The sequence below is a fragment of the Anser anser genome (assembly GCF_964211835.1).
Source record: "Anser anser genome assembly, chromosome: 1".
NCBI lineage: Eukaryota > Metazoa > Chordata > Aves > Anseriformes > Anatidae > Anser > Anser anser.
In genome coordinates this window covers 124,044,095-124,064,259 of record NC_139720.1, presented here as the reverse complement: position 1 = coordinate 124,064,259, position 20,165 = coordinate 124,044,095, and the positions used below count along the sequence as shown (strand labels likewise).

The window sequence follows — 20,165 nt, the reverse complement described above, 5'->3', positions numbered from 1 at the left end:
AAAGATCATCTGGTCCAACCATCTACCATTTACTACAATGTCACCCACTAAACCATGTCACTAAGCACCATGGCCAACCTTTCCTTAAATCCCTCCAGGAGCAGTGACTCCACCACCTCCCTGGACAACCCATTCCAATACCTGACTGCTCCTTCTGAGAAGAAATGTCTCCTAATTTCCATCATGAACCTCCCCTGGTGCAACTTGAGCTCATTCCCTCTAGTCCTATCACTAGTTATCTGCAAGAAAAGGCCGACCCCCAGCTCCCCACAACTTCCTTTCAGGTAGTTGTAGAGAGCAATAAGGTCTCCCCGAGCCTTCTCTTCTCCGGACTAAACAACCCCAGTTCCCTCAGCCGCTCCTTAAAGGACTTGTGTTCCAGGCCCTTCACCAGCTTTGTAGCTTTTTTCATTTGTTCATGCAAACCTCATGATTTATATAACTCTCTGTTTTGCTTCCTTAATACATAATCTATTCAGGTAGCCCCGATGTTAAGAATACTGCATATGTTTCTGCTTGTTTCACAAGCCTTATACAAGATTTGTACAGCTTCACAGCCTAAACAATGGCATCTAAACACACAGATGTAGGAGCAAAAAATACTCTCATTGGTTCAAAATACCCCAAAGTATTTACAGTAAGGGTCATATAGACCCCTCAGAAAATCATGAATATGGGCTGCCAGACTTAAAAAGTGATAGAAGACAAGCTCCAAAAGCTTTTAAAAGAAGCTTTTTAAAAGAAGCTTTTTTTTTAAAAAAGCTTTTAAAAGAAGCGCAGTTTAACTGAGGTCAGCTGGATTTATTTCATCCTATTCTCACATGGTTGAAAAGACCAAGACATGCCCTAGCCCCAGAGAAAAAGGGGGGGATGGAGGGATTAGAGAAATCTCTGTGTAGATAAAACTGTAGAACAATATAAATTCAAACCAGGAGCACGGTAATTGAATACTAAGGCATGTTAATTGCAGTGGTGTTCTTTGTCCTCAACTTATTTTTCCTGCCAGTTGCCATTACAAGTGCAGAAAGAATAGTTAGAGGCTGAACAATATACCACATCCCATTGACATGGTTAATAAGAGTGCCCTGTAGCATGTGATAAGCAACAGGTGTGGAGCTCCTCCACAAGGAATATAAATATAGTTATGCAAAATAATCCACTTAAGGCACTCTGTCATGAGCATGAGCCTAAAGGCCTCATGTGAGTCAGTAATATAAACATGACAAAACAAAATTCCTGCTGAGTGAAATGCTGCTGAGCTCCACAAATAAGCTTAAACTTCAGAGAATCTCCTGGTTAAAGTGCTCCTAGATATACGGCTTTATTCTTCTGTTAGGAGCATATATTTTAATTAAACACACAGATAATATATCAAATGTTCATTTAAGGCAACAACAGCAACAACTACCATGTTCAACATTTCTCATTTTTTAGAGATGATCTGATATCTCTTAGGTGGAAGGGGAGGAACAAACTGAAGAGACCATGCAGACAGACCACTCTTCAGCATGACATCCTTTTCATAGAGCTACATAGAAAGTCTCATTTCAGTCATCTTGGTTTAGGAATTACTGTTGTACAGAAAAAATGTTGCAATGCTTAGCAACTGTACGGAAGATAGAAAATAATTTATTTTGGACATTTTTTTACCCTTCAATATTTTTATTTTTATGTTTTTGCAGGGTGGGGCGGGAGGGTTGTCCATATAAGAACATTCTCTTAGGATCAAAGCCTTGTTTTCTTCCTTCCTCTCTGCTTTGTTAGATCAAAATATGAATTTTAAATCTTCCACACAAAGAAACTGATACTGTCAAGATATTAGGCTGATATTTCAGTCAGTGGTTTTAACTACATACGCTGTTTGGTTCTTTTGTATTTCAAGACTGCATCAGTATCTGTGATGAGAGCATTTTGATTATGAGAACCTTTTCCTCGGAGATAGTTGGAAAATGCCACTGTGTGTTGAAGAAAATTACCAGATAAAAAGAGCAATACATACATCTTCTACAGTCATAGGGGTAGTGTAAATGTCACATCATATTCAATTAGAGATGAGTATTTAAAAAAAAAACCAACATCTGGATGCATCTGTTCTCCTCCAGTATTCAACCTGATGTTGATCACAGGGGACTCACAAGATTAAAATATTATAAAGAGCTTCCTGGCAAACCTTTAAGCTTCATGCCATCTCATAAGTTTTCATTTTTTCAATGCTTCTGCCTTTCCCAACTTACCTCATTAAAACTTTTTTTTCCCATAACAATAGCATCTTTATTTGCATAACAATGTCATATTAACAAATATTAAATATTTATTATTTATTAACTTTATTAATTACCACCTTATATGCTACTACAGTTTCTTACAGAAAGTGCTGGGCTTCCTGTGTAATTAAATAAATTTTCTGTACTGAATTACATAGTACTGTACATTCATTACTTAAGGGGAAAAAAAAAAAAAAGGTAAAAAATATTACCTAATTTTGGAAAAAAAAAAAAAACAGTAGAAAGGATTAGGTATGAGAAATAAAGACAATTTTCATTAGTATACCCACATCAATAGGGTTGCTTGGTGGTTTTATAGTATGTGATAAAGAGAAGACAATGAGAAAGGCATAAACTGAAAGAAGAGGCAGAATTTTTGTCTCTAAATGCAAGATTTATGGAACATTTCAGCAGATAAAATCTGATCTTCAACCAGTCATTGTGATAACTAAGTCACATTTAGGAGTCCATTTGTGATCACATGCTTCATGCATATATCTTTATTATCCTTGTATGGATCTACCCTCAGTTTGAACTGCTTGATTCAGGGTATAACGAGGCTTGTCCACGCAGTGAGGCAGATTTCACAGTGGGACTGCTGTGAAATTCATGGTATATGTGATTTTAAATGATATCTGTGTGAATGAAAACTAATCTGTTTTTAACTAAGAAATTATATTTACATTTATTAGAAGCCTCAAACATGTATAAATAATTTCCCTTTAATAACAGATCTGGCCATATATTTATTTTTGAAAAGGTATTAATGTCTCTAGTGGTATATATGAATAGGTAGGTCTATATATATATTAAAAGAATGAAAGAAACAAACACACTTGCATTATTTAAGTTTTGCTATGCTCACAATTACTCAAGAGATTCAGAGATCTCAATACTGGACAGTGACTTCCACCTGGACAGTGACTGTGTATACTATTGTTTCAAGACTGCAGGTTCAGGCTGAAAATATTCATGTTTATTATATATATATTTATATATATATATTTATCGCAGTCTACCAGATGATCTTGGAGGTCTTTTCCAACCGTAATGATTCTATGATTCTATATGCTGCTGCTACAGGGGGAGTCTTGTTCCCAGAGTTGTGGCCTCTGGCCTGTGCCAAAATAACAGAACAAAGCGCGGAGCAGAAAAGTAAATTGTAATGAGGCAAGCAAAGACGTGGCATATCTTTCTGAACTGTTGGATGAATTCAGACAAATAATGTGGACTTCAAGAAAATAACTCTATCTTTTTGGTTTCCTTTAATTTCAGAGTAGGAATATATATATATATATATATATTTGCATAGTAATACATCATTTTTTCCCTATTTAATCCTGTACTATATTTGTAATATATTCTAGGGACATTCTAGTCATTTTCTCTAAAAACAAACTGAGTTCATAAACAGAAGAGGTTTAATCACTTTGCATTACTTCACGTCTGAAAATGATCAGAAGTTTTTTTTTTTCAGAAAATAAGTTTTACTTCAATGAAATAGCTGAACAAAAGTGTTTTAAAATACAGAAAACTCAAAATGACCAAGTAAGGCAAGCATTCTTGGGAACTTATTTTCTTGCAGGAATTGCCCTGGCTTTCCAGCCAAGAAATTGCCTTTCTGAGTTGTAGACAACTCCACACAGTCCTGTCTGCCCCGAAGAAATGAAGACTGTTATCATCAGAATTTCCTAAGAAGAATCAGAACACTTTGTAAAGCAGATTTAAACATAGATCTTTGGCTTGCTTAGTTATATATTTATTCAGGCTTGTATGCTTTGAAGCAACTTAATTTTTTGGTGTCCATATTAGTGACATTCTTATGTACATTCCAGGGGATTCCTTTTCTTCATTAGCTATATGAATTTCTAAAAAGTGCCTAGTCTCTTCAAATAACCAAAATTTGAATAGAGCAAATGTATCATGTGACCATAGACAGCTAAAGTTAAAGATGTAGCTTAGAAAGAGAAGTGTGGAAGGAGGCAGACAATCTAAAAATATTATCTTCTGGCTAGTTTCCAGCTGTGTGCCTGATTGCAGTGGCTCTCAGTTTCATCACCACAAGACAAATTTTCAGTGCCTTTTAGAAGTACATCCATTCTGATAGACATAGAATGTGAATTTCGGTACTTTCTCTTTGTGCGCGATCAATATATCTGCAGCTGAACAATACCTCTAAAGTTAAATATTAGTTTTAATACAGTTTCAGAATTGGTTACTTCACATATGATTTTATTTGTTTTTGTTTGTTTGTTTTAGTTTGGTTTGTTTTTAATGAAAAGAAAGTTTGACACACATTTGTTTGCAAACCATTCAGCCGTGATTGCTCAGAAATCGAAGAAGGGTTGTAAACTTTATTTATGATCCAACATTTCTTTTTCTTTGTGAGAAGCTAACCAAACATCCCTGCCCTCCTTTTTTTTTTGTTTGTTTTTTGTTTTTTGAGAGAGGAACCCACCAGTTTTTGTTAACTTTACCTAGAATAAGTTTCTTGACTCTTAAGTGGGGAAAAAAAAAAGAGAGAGAGAGAAAAAGAAAGGAAGGGAAAGAGGATGAGGTAGAGGAAGAAGGAAGTAGGTGTGAGAGGGGAAGGGAAAGGAAAAGGGAAAAGATGGGAGGGGAAGAGAGATAATGTGAATCCATGCATCTGTAGATGATAATGTCCAGGAATTAAATTTCTTTCTAAGGAATTTGACAATGCCTTGTGTGAGAACAAGCATAGGAATATGAACACTGTTCTTCCTGTATGACAATCACGTAGATTGTAGTGGGAAGAGGATCATCTCTTTTTTTTTTTTTTTGAAAACATTCAAAAGAATTTTGTTTCTTTGCAGGCCATACAGAACAGGAAGTGCTTTGAAATCATGAATGTTTTTGTAGGATATAGATATTACTGCCTTCCTACAACTATTCATTAAAAATAAAAGGACTACTTAACTTGCTAAGAGGCCAACTACTGTTGTGAGTTTAATATATATATTTTTTTCATTTTTTGTCATTTAGTAAAAAATTAGGAAGAAAGGAATAAATTCTGGTTTTGTTGTTCAGTTTACCAGATATCCATACCTGAATATATCCTTCTGAAAAATGTGTTCATGTTGAATAGCCTGTGGATTGACTCAGTTAAGAATACACATCCCATGGTCCGAAGGATATGAAACAGCATATAGGAGACAATAGGTCTACTTCAGGGTTTCTAAACTAAACAAGGATTGCACAAGCTCTGTGTTGCCAATAAATGTTGCTATCTGCAGACAGTGTAAACCTGAAAGGGAGAGGGGTGGCTGGAAAACTTCTCACCTCTGCATTGGTCTACATGGATTAATTGCCAGGAAAGCATGCTTATATTTGTAGTCTAATAAATAAATAAAAGCCAGGTGGTTAAAGCCTCTCTGGTAAGGAGGATGATGGCTGAAAACTAAATGGCAACTTCCTTGTACTCTCCCTGAGTTGCCTGCTCCTTCTTCCACTGGACATGAACTCTTTTTCTCCCGAATACACAGCAAAAGTTCCCTGTTCAGCCATGCCGTTCTTCTTCCCCGCCGGCTCATCTTACGGCACGCGGGGACAGCCTGCTGCAGTGCCTTTAAAGGACTGTGTCTTAAAAGACTTCCTTCTTGAGGAGAATCTAGCCTTTCTGAACCCCTCTGCTCTTCAGGACTGACTCCCAGGGGACCCTCCCTACCACTGTCCTGAACAATTCAAAGCTGCCCTCCAGAAGTCCAAGGTAGCGGTTTTACTGACCCCCCCTCCTGACCTCACCAAGAATATGTATTTATATATAAACATATATATATATATACATGGACAGGAAAAGTGGTAATTAATGGGGATGCACTGAAGTGTGTGGGACCCAAGCACGATGTAGATGGTATGTCATAATGGGTGGATATTGTCCTGGTTTTGGCTGGAATAGAGTTAATTTTCCTCTTAGTAGCTGGTATGGTGCTGTGTTTTGGATTTAAGATGAGAATAATGCTGATAACACATGGACATTTTAGTTGTTGCAGAGCTCTGCTTACACTAAGTCAAGCACTTTTCAGCTTCTCATGCTGCCCTGCCAGTGAGGCTGGGGGTGCAGACCCAGGAGAGACCCAGGACAGCTGACCCAAACTGGCCAAAGGGATATTCCATACCATATAACATCATACTGAACAATTATATAATAACTTCATATTTTTCTTCAAGTATGACTCATCTACATGCTACTAGTATGGGATAACTTGTGCCTATTCATTTAGAAATATGAAGCTCTTAGAGGCCTGAAGTACAAGACCACAAAAGTAATGTCTGTCTTTGCTTAAACGGGAAAAAATACTGTTTTCTAATCTACTCATTTGTTGTATTTAGATGAACTCAACCAGTTAATATATCTTTACTTACAATGAGAAAACTTTGTTTGCTTGAAGAGTCTCAAAACAGATTTAGAACAACAGTGACTCAGAAAACATTATCTGATGAATGGTAATTGAATTGAGAATGACGGAACTGCATAACTACATTTAAATTCATAGTGGATGATTTTTTTAAAAATGGCAATCTGCTGATAAATTAAGGGCCTTTGTGGAGAAGTTAAGAATCGGGAATGACTAATTTTGCAGTTTAAGAAAACATATATCTCACCAATTTGAATACTTTTCCCTTCCACCCACTTTAGCCCCCAAGGAAAAGAAAAGAAAAAAAAAATAGAAAAAGCTAAAATGCATTCAAATCAGTGTAAAGAAAAGTAACAACCCAGGGATATTGCCTAAAAGTCTTTCACAGCTGCTGTCTCTCTGTAAAGTCTGTAATGCAGAATGATTTCCTCTAGGAAGTAGAAGCTGTTGCTGGAAAAATGAACTGAAAGAAGGTCTCTGGACCAAATCCAGCTCTTTACCCTTCCTTGAAGAGATTTTGATTCAGCACTAGCACTGATGGGTGAACATCTAAAACATCAGTTGGGTGGGTTTATGCTCTGGTCAGATAAGGGAAAACCTCTGTAAAGCCAAAAGAAAATGTTGATAATGGATCCATTCTGTACTTGCTGCTCTATTAGTATTAATACTGTAGATATTAAAGGGCATTGATAATTTAGTCAAAGAGTAAAGCAAATGTAGCAAATAAAAAGCAACTAAAACTCTCCCTCAGTTCAACTGACAGGAGATGAGCATGTTTAGTAGATTAAACCCACACACGTGGATGTGTGCGTGTGTCAGTAAGAAAGGAAGCAGTTATTTGACAAGTTTGAGGGAGAAAATATTATACAGTTATACCAGAATGTCAAAGGTACTTTAAATCTCTGACAGCCCATAATCTATGTTAAAGACTGAAATATGAATTAATATTGAAAAGCTAAATATCAAAATATTCCAGGGGGCAAAAATTTGGAGATTTCCCATGAACACAGTAATCATTTTAAAGGAAAGAAAAAAAAAAAAAAAGAAAAAGAAAAAGAAAAAAAAAAAGTTCTTTTAATACTTTTAATATATCATGCACTTGTCTGTCAGAGATCAGTAAAGAGCAGACTTCCTAACAGGAGTTAGTATTACAAAAGTAGTAATAATCAATGTCACTTATATGAATTAAGTATACAGATGATGAACCCAGTAGAATGGTTTGAACATGCCTCACCATGTTCCTATTAGCACCTTCAGAATGTTTTTGACCATGACAAAACTCTTATTCCATAATTTGCATAATTCTACAATAAGTAGTTAGAAGTAGATGAAAAGTGGGGAAGGAAGAAATTTTATTAGAAGCCTTGACATTATTTTATTGCATCCATTCCCTGGATTGTGAAAATGAACATCTTTTATGTTCAGTCCACCTTCAGAATCTTCAGACAGTAAAGTATTTTTAAATAAAATTATCATTAGATGTTCAAAATTGTTTTACAGCAGCTTAGTTTTTGTTATTTGTCTGTTAGTGACTATATTTGGCAGAAATGTATTTAAATATTATAACAAGCAACAAAGTACTGGATAACATTTAGGCAAACACAAAACTGCAAGATGCTACTACAGGGTTTTTGTGAGAGTCTAGAGAGATGTCACACATGGAGACACAAATGTCTTCATTGCTTCAATATGTGAAAGATTCTAATTTTTGATACTATGTTTACTCTGTAAGTAAAAAACATTTATGGCTACTGAAGGCATGAACATTACTTAAACAACAACAAAAAGAAACCAAAGCATTTCTGAATATATATATATATAAATAAATCTTATTCTACATAATAATTATCAGAAAACTATATATGTAAATTTCTTTCTTTTCTAGCACCACTAACAGATAAACCACCAAAGCTTTTACACCCCTTGGAGAGTAAGCTAACAATTCAGGAGACCCAGTTAGGTAAGTAGCAAACGCATTTTTTTTAATTGAAATTGTGTGAAGATATTTGATGTGTTAATGTATAATGGTGTGATAGTGTGATGACATTAATACTTTCACTGAAAAGTCATTAAATATACTATACTGACATGCAGAGATGTATCATACACCATCTAGTAGGGTGTTGCTCGCAAATAGTTGGTAGGAATTAGTACTGAATACCAAGACCTTGAATACTTACTACTGATGTTGGTTTTTGCCATTGCTGAAAGTCTATAGTTATACACGTACCTCAGCTTCTCTTTCTAAAGTTTCCCTTTTCTGTATATTTAAATATATCCATGATGTATTTCAGATTTGGTAGGATTTTGTGATTTGAATTCTGCTTGCAAGACTTCTTTGCTTTGGCAATTACTTTTGGAATTGCAAATATATTCTCTAATTATAAATGCTCTGCTGGTCTAAAACCATTCAGCAAACAGTGAGAAGTTAACATAATGGAATTTGATTATTTTGAATGTACAGATACTTATGTTTATGAATGGAGAGTAATTCATGCATGAAGCAACCATTTTTTCCACCTTGGTGGTGGGTATATATTGTCACTTTGGTCTCCTAGTGCCATACAAGTAATTAAGGTTCCAGAGCTAAGCAAATGAATGACTACAGCTTGAAGGATATAACAGTCCATCTCATTTGTGGACTGGCACTGAGGGCAACTTGTAAGAAACAAGCAGTTTTCAGTAGGTTATGCTGGAATTATGACTAGGTGTCAGAACAGTAACTTGGTGGTGGAACTTCCAGAACGTTAGCTACAGAAACAAAGGGAAACAAGTCTGTTGATTGTCTACATCCCAGAAAGAAAGAAAACAAAACTCAAGACATTCTGCAGTGCAACATCAGGAAAAAACAGGTTTGCAAATGAGTTCTGACAGACGCTGACAGAGCATTTTATGGTGCTTGCCAGTCTAGCTAGTAGTGGCCATAGTATAACTCATCTTTCTTTTGATATTCATCAAATAATTCAAGCTAATCAGGTGATATTCTGAGGTGCCGGTATACCCGTCTTCTGAAAAAAATTATACAGACAATGGGAGATATGTTTCCTAATACAGCTAAATTCTGTTGTTTCTGAAGGCATCATTTCTGATACAGCAACTCAGAAAACTTCTCCTGTTCGACAGTCCTAGATGATTTTACTTTTCATTCACCTACAAGCTTAGGAAGCAGAAAGAAAGTGACTCTGCACACATTTTTTTTTTTTTTACTTTTTTTTTCTTCTCCTAACTATTGTTGCTTACAGAGGTATTTTTTTAATGAAAAAAAAAAAAAAGTCAGATCTTTTGGGGGCTTTGCCAATGTCTTGCCAATATACTGCATTGATGAGACTAATCCAATAACAGTGTAATTATTAATGGCTGGCTAGAGGCTTTTTATCTATGATTTTTTGAAAAAATCATACCTTTGATTTCTGTTGGTTCTAGGAAATAGAATGAATGATATGAGAAATTCTGGGTTATGGAAGACACTTTTCAGACAACTAAATAGCTTTTGGTGAATGTGGAAAGGTTAACTTGAAAATATCACTTTCAGACAGATTAGCAAGACTGATCATAAACAAACATGAAAATATAATACTTAACCTTATAGCAAGACACTGCAATAATATATTAATTTGTTGTTTCAAAGTCTGTGAAAAAGTGAGTGAGTGCTGGAGGAAGTAAAAAAAAAAGGATAGCTCCCTGACATGAAAATTATTCCACTCTTAGACTTAATGCCTTGATCCTGGTTGATAATGTTTGAATGGGCTGTGTTTCACTTTCATTTTGGAAAGCTATCATTAACTTTTGTGGGCCAGTTCATAATCTGAAAATAAATAAATAAATAATAAAATAAATAAATACTTCAACATCAGAATAATGTCCAGGTTCACTTAGCCAAATGTTAGACAATTACCTACACCAGTATCCTCCCACCCGTCTGAGGGTAATCACACCTTGCAGACTGACCTAGACACTGCCAGAAAACATTACTCCTCCAGAAAGTGTTTGGGCTGGTTTGTTTGAGCTCTCTATTTGGAAAACAAACATATTGGTGGAAAGAGTGGCACAGAAACGGGCCACTCTATAGGAGGCAATTGCTTAAGGTAGTCTTGGATTTCATACATCAGGTCACCAGTTGGTTAGGTGCAGAGCTGGTGCAGTCAGTACTCTCTCTCCCCACATTTCTGTGCTTCTTACTTCGCAGTTGTCCACCTTGAATAGAAATGAAGGGAAGGTCCAAGTGTCAGGGCATGCCCATGGGGGATGCATACATAACATACAGGAATGCCTGTCTTCTGTGGATACACATGATGTACTGAAACATCAACACTGATGGCTCACCTCAAAATCTTACTGTGCTGGCAGGCCAAAGAATGGTGCTAACAGACTTTTGAGAAAACTCTCAGTAAGCTTAGTTTGTTTGCTTTTGGAGAAGCCTCTGAAGTTCAGTTCTTAAACCAAGATATCTTCAGGAAGTGTCAAAATCATGGTGGGAAGACCCCAGGCCTATCTGATCTGCTTGTCTCCAGTACTGCTGGGTGACAGACATCTGACATTTATTGCTGAGATGTATCAGTCTCTTCTATAAATCAGTAATTAAAATTCATGTAATGGGACCACAGAGCTGTTGCATTATTGTGTTGTATGGCTTCCATGAGACAGCATCAGACCAAAAGGTGACCGCACAAGAAGGAAGGAGTCTCTCTCTAAGAAGTATTTGATAGAGTGTTATGGAGCTTGGCTTGCTAAGACAAAAGGAAACAAACCAAAGCTGGAGAATCTGTACTACTCAATCCTACGAACCTAAAGGCTCCCATGGTCTAAAGCAATTCATTCATGGAAAAACTGTCCCGCTATTCATCTGATATTTGGGAGAGTATTAAACATGGCTACAGTGCAATGAGCAACCTTAGAGAGTTACAGGAATCTTGAGACCTCATTTGAAATGTCTTTTTATCACACTGAATAATAATCAGAAAATCCCTGAGTAGGGATAGAAATTGAAGGAGAAATTCATTTCCCAAAGGCTTTTCTTGAAACACAGCATGAGGCAACCAAAGCATGAGGAAGAGAAATTCTTGATGAGGAAAGAAAGTTTTACTCCCAACTTCTCCTGGTCTGCATTTAATGTTTTTTGTTTGCAACTCCACTTCCAATTTTGTAATCAATAACTTACTCCTGTTGCAAGGGTAAAAATTCTGTTTTCTTTTTAAGCTTTTCTCCTGACAAAGGATTCCTAGATAGCTGTGGTGATTTCAATATAAACTGCTTCTCTGGAAACAATGCCTCTAGATAAAATATTATGTCAAATATAAGCTTCAAAAGTATGAAGCCTGCAAGAAGTTTAGAGCTGTACGGAGGTGTGTTTTCTGCTCAGCTCTGAGCTATTCTGTGGGCTGGCAGCAGCATGAGCTGGAGAACAAGGAAAAGCAGGTAATGAAGGGGAGGCAAGGGGATGTAGGGCACAGGTAATGAGGAACAACATGCAGATGCACAGAACTGCATCCTGTGATTTTTTTCCTCTTACATTCGATACACTACCAAAATCAGCAAACAAAGCCCTACAGATATTAAAAAAAAAAAAAAACAAAACAAAAAAAAACTAATATATGAAAATCCTAAACATCAAATAACTGTATCTTTTTAAAATTCTAGATTCATGTAGATGTTATATATTTGATAGAAATATATCGATGATATACATATTTGTATAAAAATTCTCTTCTGTTTTTCTGTATGGGGAAATTTTGAGGCTTTTCAGTTTCACCTGGCTTTTCAGTCAACACTGTTTTTCCCACCAGCACTGTAAAACATTAATTCTTCCTAAAGAAACAGGAATCATTATAATTTTAGTCTGACTGTAGAAAATCTGATTCTATTATCAAGTTGGTCCGTTTTTATGAACTAAAAGAAGAAAGGTGTGTTTCCACAACAGACCATAATGGATCAGAATTAAAGAAACAAACAAACCAAACCAAACCAAAATCTCAAGAATGATCTTAAACACTTCTTAAACTAGTTATCCTATGTTGTCCCATTTCCTGATTATACACAAGCCTGTAATTTGAAATGCCAAAATTCACCTAGAAAAATAAAGCAATTGTTGATTTTTTTTCAGTTAGGTTTTATGTTAGAGTTAAAAAAAAAAAAAAGAGAGAGAGAGATTCCCAGCATTACATGTCATCCCTGGAGGTCTTTAAAAGACGTTTGGATTTAGAGCTTAGTGATATGGTCTAGTGGAGGACTTGTTAGTGTTAGGTCAGAGGTTGGACTCGGTGATCTTGGAGGTCTCTTCCAACCTAGATGATTCTGTGATTCGGTGATTCTGTGGACCTAAAAGATAAATCTGGACAGTCATCTAAATACTTTCTCTGTGATCTGAATGAAATGAGTTTTATCAAATTTCATCCAACACAAATTTACCCTTGTAACCAAATATGAAATGAATGTAGTTTTTTTATTTGTTTCATTTCCATAAAATTAAACACTACTGTCTAGGGGCTTGCTTCTTTCTCCACCTCCTGAACATTTGTTCACGAAAAAATGTCACTAAAACTGCTTTGACTTTGTTGCTTTTATTGGTGGTGGGTTTTTGTTGTTGTTTTTGTTGTTGGTGGTGGTGGTAGTTTTTTGTTTGGTTTTGTTTGGTTTTGTTTTCCCTAAAATAAAAATAAGAATATAAGGAAGTTCTGGAAGGAGATAAGCATACTTCAGGTAGAGGAGAATACTACTTCATTTATACTACCGTGTTTTCATAAAAATCTTCCACACAAATTGGCTTTGTTAATAATAAAAGAACTCCTTAGCTATCCTAATCAGTAACTGTATAAATAAATTAACTAAAGTGATATGAAATAACTAGCAATACGTGTCTCCTTTCTGCATGATAATTAAAATGTAAGAATATTTAATATTTTTTTTTATCTGTACACAGTTATTCTAACTGTTATACTGACTCTGTAACAGGAATAGAATCTTTTTCATAATGATATAGGGAGTTTCTCTAATTACACCAGTGTTCTTTACTCTACGGTAATCTGGTTTTAAAGAAGAAAGCCCCAGTCCCTTCCAAGTGCTTCCACATAGCAGCAAAATCCATTAATTGGAACATGCCAATATGAAGGAGGTTCCTGCACAGTCACTGGCCCAGCACAAAGTGAAAGGAAATGGTGTCACCTCCATTGCACATCCCATTCATCCCATTGCATGGGATTGTCCCATCCCATGCACAGAAAGGAGCCAGAGTGTGATTTGCATATCAACACAGCTGCTGAGACTTTACACTGTGAGAAAGATCTTGGTAGCCTTGTGCTCAGGTTCCTTCATTGCCACACAAGTACTTTTACATCAAGAAAGGCTGACATCTCCTTCATCCCATTCCTCTCTAAAATACCCACCTGTGTGAATTTTGCTGAAATACAGGAAGAAATGAGCTTAGGAATGGAGTTCCTAATGTTGGTAGGAAATGTCCAGCAATTTTTCAGATGCAGATGATATATGTTATATGCAGATGATATATGACATCTGATAAATATTGTTACTGTTTGGTGAAGAGTAAAATTACTCTTTACCAACGAGTAGACATTACTCTTTACCCACTTCTTTGTTATTCTCATCCTATCATGACTGCAGAGACCCTTTTTCATATGGTGTTTATAGGAATAGAAAAGGTGAATGGTCCCTAGCTTTAGGAGACTCAAAAGACTTGTTGCCTTTGTTGCCTTTTCTTAAGCGTCAGCTTCACAAAATCAGAGAATCAGAGAATTGTTTAAGTTTTAAAAAACCTTCAGGATCATCAAGTCCAACCATTCACCTAAGACTACAAGACTACTGCTAAACCATGTCCCTAAGCAACACATCCACATTACTTTCAGGGATGGCAACTCCACCACCTCCCAGTTCCCCTGTTCCAATGCTCAGCCACCCTTTCCATGAATAAATTCTCCCTGATGTCCAATCTAAACCTCCTCTAGCTCAAACTGAGGCCATTGCCTTGCGTACTTTTCACTCAAGAAAAGAGACCAACACACTCCTTGCTCCAATCTCCTTTCACATAGTTCTTCTCAGGCAGTTCTTTCAGGTAGTACTTCTCTTCTCCCAGTCTAGTTCCAGTTCTGAATCTTAAAACTTGAACAACCTCATGCCTTGAATAACTATGTAATAAAATAGAGGAACTGTTATTTAGTCCCTCAGTAAACCTACTGTAGCAAAAGAGAGGTCATTTTTGTCTTTAATTTTCTCTCAATATTTTTTTTTGGCCAAAAGAAAGACATGCCTGTACAGTCACCATCAATGTGAAGAAAATGAAGACAGACCATATTTGTCCCTCCAATTCCATGTTGATACTTCTGCTTAAACCTTAAAATCTAAGATCCTAGAATAGCATATGATTTAAATTCTATTGTTTATTTTCAGTCAGCTTTTCCTTTATCAGAACAGAATCGGTTCTCTTAGCCAATGAGATATAGATTTAAGTCAGACTTTAGTACTGAGATAATAGAGGACAAGTTAGAGAAAATTTATCACTTGCTTTGGCAATGCCAGACTGAATGTGATTTGATCTTGGAAGGCAGAGAAGACGTTTTGTTTTCACAAGATAAATGAAAAAAAAAATGTAGAAATTGCAATTGTAGTAGTCACAGAGCAGTTGGAATGAAGACTTGCAAAAGTCTTGACTAAAAGAGAAAAAAACAATCTAGAGAAGAAAAAATAATAATAAATGAGATTACAATCACTAAGATCTGAATATTTGATATAATAATAATAATAATAATAATAATAAATGAAATTTTATTAGGTACATTGTAGTCTCTGCTATAGAATTGCATTAATCCAATTATTCTGCAGCTGAGGGTGTCCTCATAGGGCCAAGCATAGTTTCTTAAAAAAGAGACAGAAAGTGATTCAAAGTATTCAACTGTACTAATTCACTGAGGATGTTTAGAGTTACAAATCAGTGATGACTTCAGCTAATTCTCCTACACTTTGTTGATTTAATCAGGAAGATTAAAAGATCATAAATAAGATAATTAGAAATATCATATTTATGTATTTAAAATGTTTATTTTCTCTCATTCTTCATGTGTGTACATCTGAGTCTAAACATATATACGTGTGTATATCCAATCTCTCCCTACATATCTAACTTATATATACATACACTCATATAGATAAAACTCAACAAAATATTTGTTCAAATTTTATCTCATTTTATTAATGCGTTGTCTGGGAAAAGTTTATCTGAATTTATGAGGGAATAATCAGACTTCTTTTTTCATGTTAGGTTATAATCCACTGAAAAATGTCTGCTCTGGAGTGTACTCTATGCAATACTTATCTGAGGTAGTTTCAGTGGTAAACTTCCAAATCTGATTTGATGCAATCAAAAGGGTCTCTTCCGTCTCTCTACAACTATGTCCATTCTTTATGTGCAGATGTGGGAGACAGCAGGATATAACTTAACAAAACCAAGATTATCATAAATACAGAATACCATATACCATGAAATACAATCTAGAAATAGGCATACACTGTACATGATTGGCACCCTTTGAAAATTATAGTTCTAAAAAGACTATAATTGCATAAATTTCAAACATCAGGAGTCACATTTTTCTGTGATTATTTTCACCAGATTTTTGGCTTGTAAGCTCTGCTTTCTGTTTGTAACTTACATATAGATACTTAATCTTATCTGTTGTTGAAACACAAGTGTTTCCTTGCATACAAAAAAAAACAAAATGTAACTTAATGTCACTAAGCAAAAATATGCAAATGTTGAGTAGTAAATATCAAAATCAAAATTTTATGCTTTGTCCTAAGCACTTATGATTGATAACTTTTTTTTTTTTTAATTAATTAATATGCTACTCCAGAATATTTTGATCTCTTGTGAGCAACAATGATCTTCAGATTTAAAGCTGATCTCATTAAGGATTTCCGTGAACCATTGGTGGATCTATGAATGCTAGACCAGTTTTGTTTGTTTGTTTGCTTTATTGTTGATTATTATTATTATTATTATTATTATTATTATTATTATTTTCTCACAGGAATTAGTCTGTTTTCCAGTTCCAGTCTTTCCAGCATTATTGGTGATCAGTATATGTTCATGCAGTCCAAATTAGGATTGGTTTTACAAGAAGCTGCACTGAATATTTATTTATTTTACATCTTATATGTACTGTGTTGTAGATTGTATTAAGATTTAGTTCTGTACACAGGTGTGTTTCTGAAAAATCTATCTAAATTTGCATAATTTCTTGATAGCAATTATTATCTGGGATTTGACATGGCAGTAAACAATGGAGACTTATTTGAAGGAACACTGAGGAGCTCAGGGGCTTAAATGCTTGTGATAAATTCTTACATTTGCGAACATATCCCTCAAAGAATACTCTAGGCACATAACAGTTTTTTCCACATTCTGTCCTGTTTTTACATGTTATTGTTTTGCTTAAGGTAGAATTCTGACAATAGATTAATTAATTATTATTTCTTCTTCCCACACAATAAAATAAAATATGGTCTGAAACAGAACATTTATTCAGTCCTTAGTTTTCACACTTAGTTTTCATGCTTAGTTTTCTGAACATATATTAAAAAAAAAAAAAAAAAGTCTAAAATAAAGCAGGGTTGAACACTTGTTTCACTGAACTCAGAAGTAGCTCTTGAGAACTATGGAGCTAGAAAGTTAAAAGAGAAAGCATCCAAGTTCAGTGAAAACCAAATTTAAATTTATACCTCTGAATCTAGTTATTATGAGGCCTTTGTGGGGTATCTACCTTGGACAACAGCAAATGTCACCTTTTAAAGTATTAGTCATTTAAACTGCTTGAAGTATCATTTAAATAGAAATGTTCTATACTACAATATCCTGGTCTCATTCCAATAACTATTTTATAATAACTGCAAATATTTGTAAGAAAATAAATATTACAAGAATGCTATACTTATCAAGAAATAAAAAAGATCAAGTTACTATTCATATTTATTACAGAAATTAATGAAGCACATACTTCATTTAACCCACATTAAGGGTATTAAGAAAAAAATATATGTAGCCAATATTACAAAATTACCTCTTTTATGCTAATGTAATGGATACATTTGAGATGTAAGGCTAGAGAGTTTCATATATTGTTTCCTTCACAACTTTTCTAGGCAATTCCTTTGAAGCAATAAATGCTTGTATTTCAGAATAATTCATTCAGGGTCTGATTTTTCATGGGATTTCTAAAAGCATACATGGTGTGTTTCTGTTCATTATAAATCATAGGATAACTAGCTTCTTTGCATGGGCTTTTAGGGGCTGACAGGAAAAATATCTACAGGTTTATTATAGCTTAAATTATATTTGCAGAGTGTTTTTGGGGTTTATGTGGTTTTTTTTTAATCTCTTCCTAATTTCTTTTAACCAGAATATTCATCTCACTCAAATAAAAATTAGAGGATTTATTGCTGGCAGACATTTTCTACTTTTAAAATAGTTACAAATGGAGCAGCCAGTGTTGTGCAACCTCGTATATTTTTATTTTTTTCTTTTTCAAGAGGTAATCAATGTCAAAGAATATATTTTAGCATACAGTGCCCAAGACAGCATTTTTAGTTTCTCAGTGCTTTGGAAGACCCAGGCATTTTTTAAAAGATTATGTATATTAGTACCTTCTGTCATGTTAGTAATAAATCCATGAGATTACTCTTTGTAGAAAAATAAAATAAAATAAAATAAAATAAAAATTACTTTTACAAGGGCAAAGTCCAAGACTGAAATTATTTGGAATTACTTCTAGAGATTGAATGATCTTCAGTTTGTCTAGAGTGTTGTCAGAATAGTTTACCTACTGTAATAGATAAATATGCTAGTGCATTAATGACGATAACAGTTCAAACCTAGCTTAAGTCAAAAATTAAAATGGATATTAAGATGCTATTTACTCTCAGAACTCAGAACTTCAAAAACTTTTTTACAAGCACTGCTACCTGTTATAATTCCTTGCCTACCAGCTCAATTTTATGAATACTGCATCCTTTCAGTTACTTTATTTTGAGAGTTCCTTATGTCAGTCTCTCTCCTCAGGGTAAAGAGAACAGGTTAGGCAAAAATGGAGTCTGGTTCCCAGAGAAGTCTGAGCCAGCATGTCAGCGGTTTAAAAGAGAAAGGACTATACAACCTTCTGCTTTTATAGATAAAAGTGTAAGAAGGAGGCAGATTTTCCTGTTAACTGTTTCCTGGAACCAAAAGATAAAAAGATGTGTAGAATCCGATGCACAAAAATATTCAGAAGCCTAACTTCTGTTGCTCACAATACTTCTGTGTTTCTGCCGTTTATGCATTATGAAGAGTGTTCGTCCATCTTGAGACATCTGACTTGAATAGGTTCTTGAAATAGTCAGTGGAGCCTCCTGAGGTCACACAATTTTACCTGGCAGCTAGGTTAGCCACTAATGGTATGCTGTTCCGTGATTGCTTTAATGTAGTGTAAGTCTGTGCTGCTCTGATATCTGTCCCCTGGTGCTCTTCTGCTCTGTAACCCAGCTTCAGCATTCATACTCAACAGGCTCATGAGATGGCTAAAAAGTAATCTGAAAAGAAAGAAAACCAGTTTCAGCTAAACAGCTTACTCCATTGATGGTGACATAGCTGCAACAAAACATTGGTGCCAATACATGGTGAAAGTGGGAGAGCGTGGCCAGGGAGCAAAGCAATGAGAAGACAAAATAAAGTTTTTTTGGCTCAAAGCAGTTATGAAACATCACTCTAAGTCAATATGTGATTAAAGTAAGTTCCGCATTGGGACAATATATATATGGTCCATATATAGAAAGAAGCACTGTTAAGACATAAATCATTATGTCAGAGTGGAACTGCTCTACAGCTGCAAGCATCTTCCTGTCCAGGTGAGGTTTTGGACCTTAGCACACCGGTGATTCACTCTATTCAGTGTATGGTTTAGACTCTTTGATAAGGCATATGGAATGATATACTCGAAGTTGGAGCATATTTTCCTTCATGATACTTATGTACCACAGGTGAATGCCACACTTTCAAAAATATTTAAAATAGACCTTTCAAAAACATGTTACATTGAACCATTTTAAACCATGAATTTTATAACTGGAAATGTCATAGATATGTCATAGAAAATTATAGCCCAGATTTTCTATGGTGTTTGCATTTTTGACTGTTAAATTAATCAAAATACAACTCCACAAATGGAGATGTGTTCATGATTTATCATGACCAAATACAAGAGATAATTCCATCAGCTAATCATTATTTTGATGTTATTTAAAGTCATAAATGAATCATACTGTTACTTAATTGGCTATCTGGTATCCTGTTACAGAAACTTGCGAGTGATTAATACATTTTACTTGGAAAAAAAAAATATATATATATATATTAGTCATATCAACTCTTTAATTAGACTTCCAGTTAATTTTATCAGCTTTTCTTCCTTCAACTTCTTTGTACTTTTATACTGATATGAGTAATGATAGTCCTTGTTTTCCAGTTGAAGTATACATAATAAATTAGTGA

At 34.9% G+C, this 20,165-nt stretch overlaps 1 protein-coding gene across 5 annotated transcripts in view; it reads left to right on the top strand.

Moving 5' to 3' along the window:
- The window catches only part of IL1RAPL1 (interleukin 1 receptor accessory protein like 1), a 777,496-nt gene that overhangs the window by 594,317 nt on the left and 163,014 nt on the right, over positions 1-20,165 (top strand). For all 5 annotated transcript variants that reach the window (XM_083851491.1, XM_083851493.1, XM_083851492.1 and 2 more), the window contains one exon: positions 8,526-8,600. In XM_083851491.1, coding sequence (XP_083707617.1) covers positions 8,526-8,600 — 75 coding nt within the window. The remainder of the gene's footprint in view (positions 1-8,525; positions 8,601-20,165) is intronic.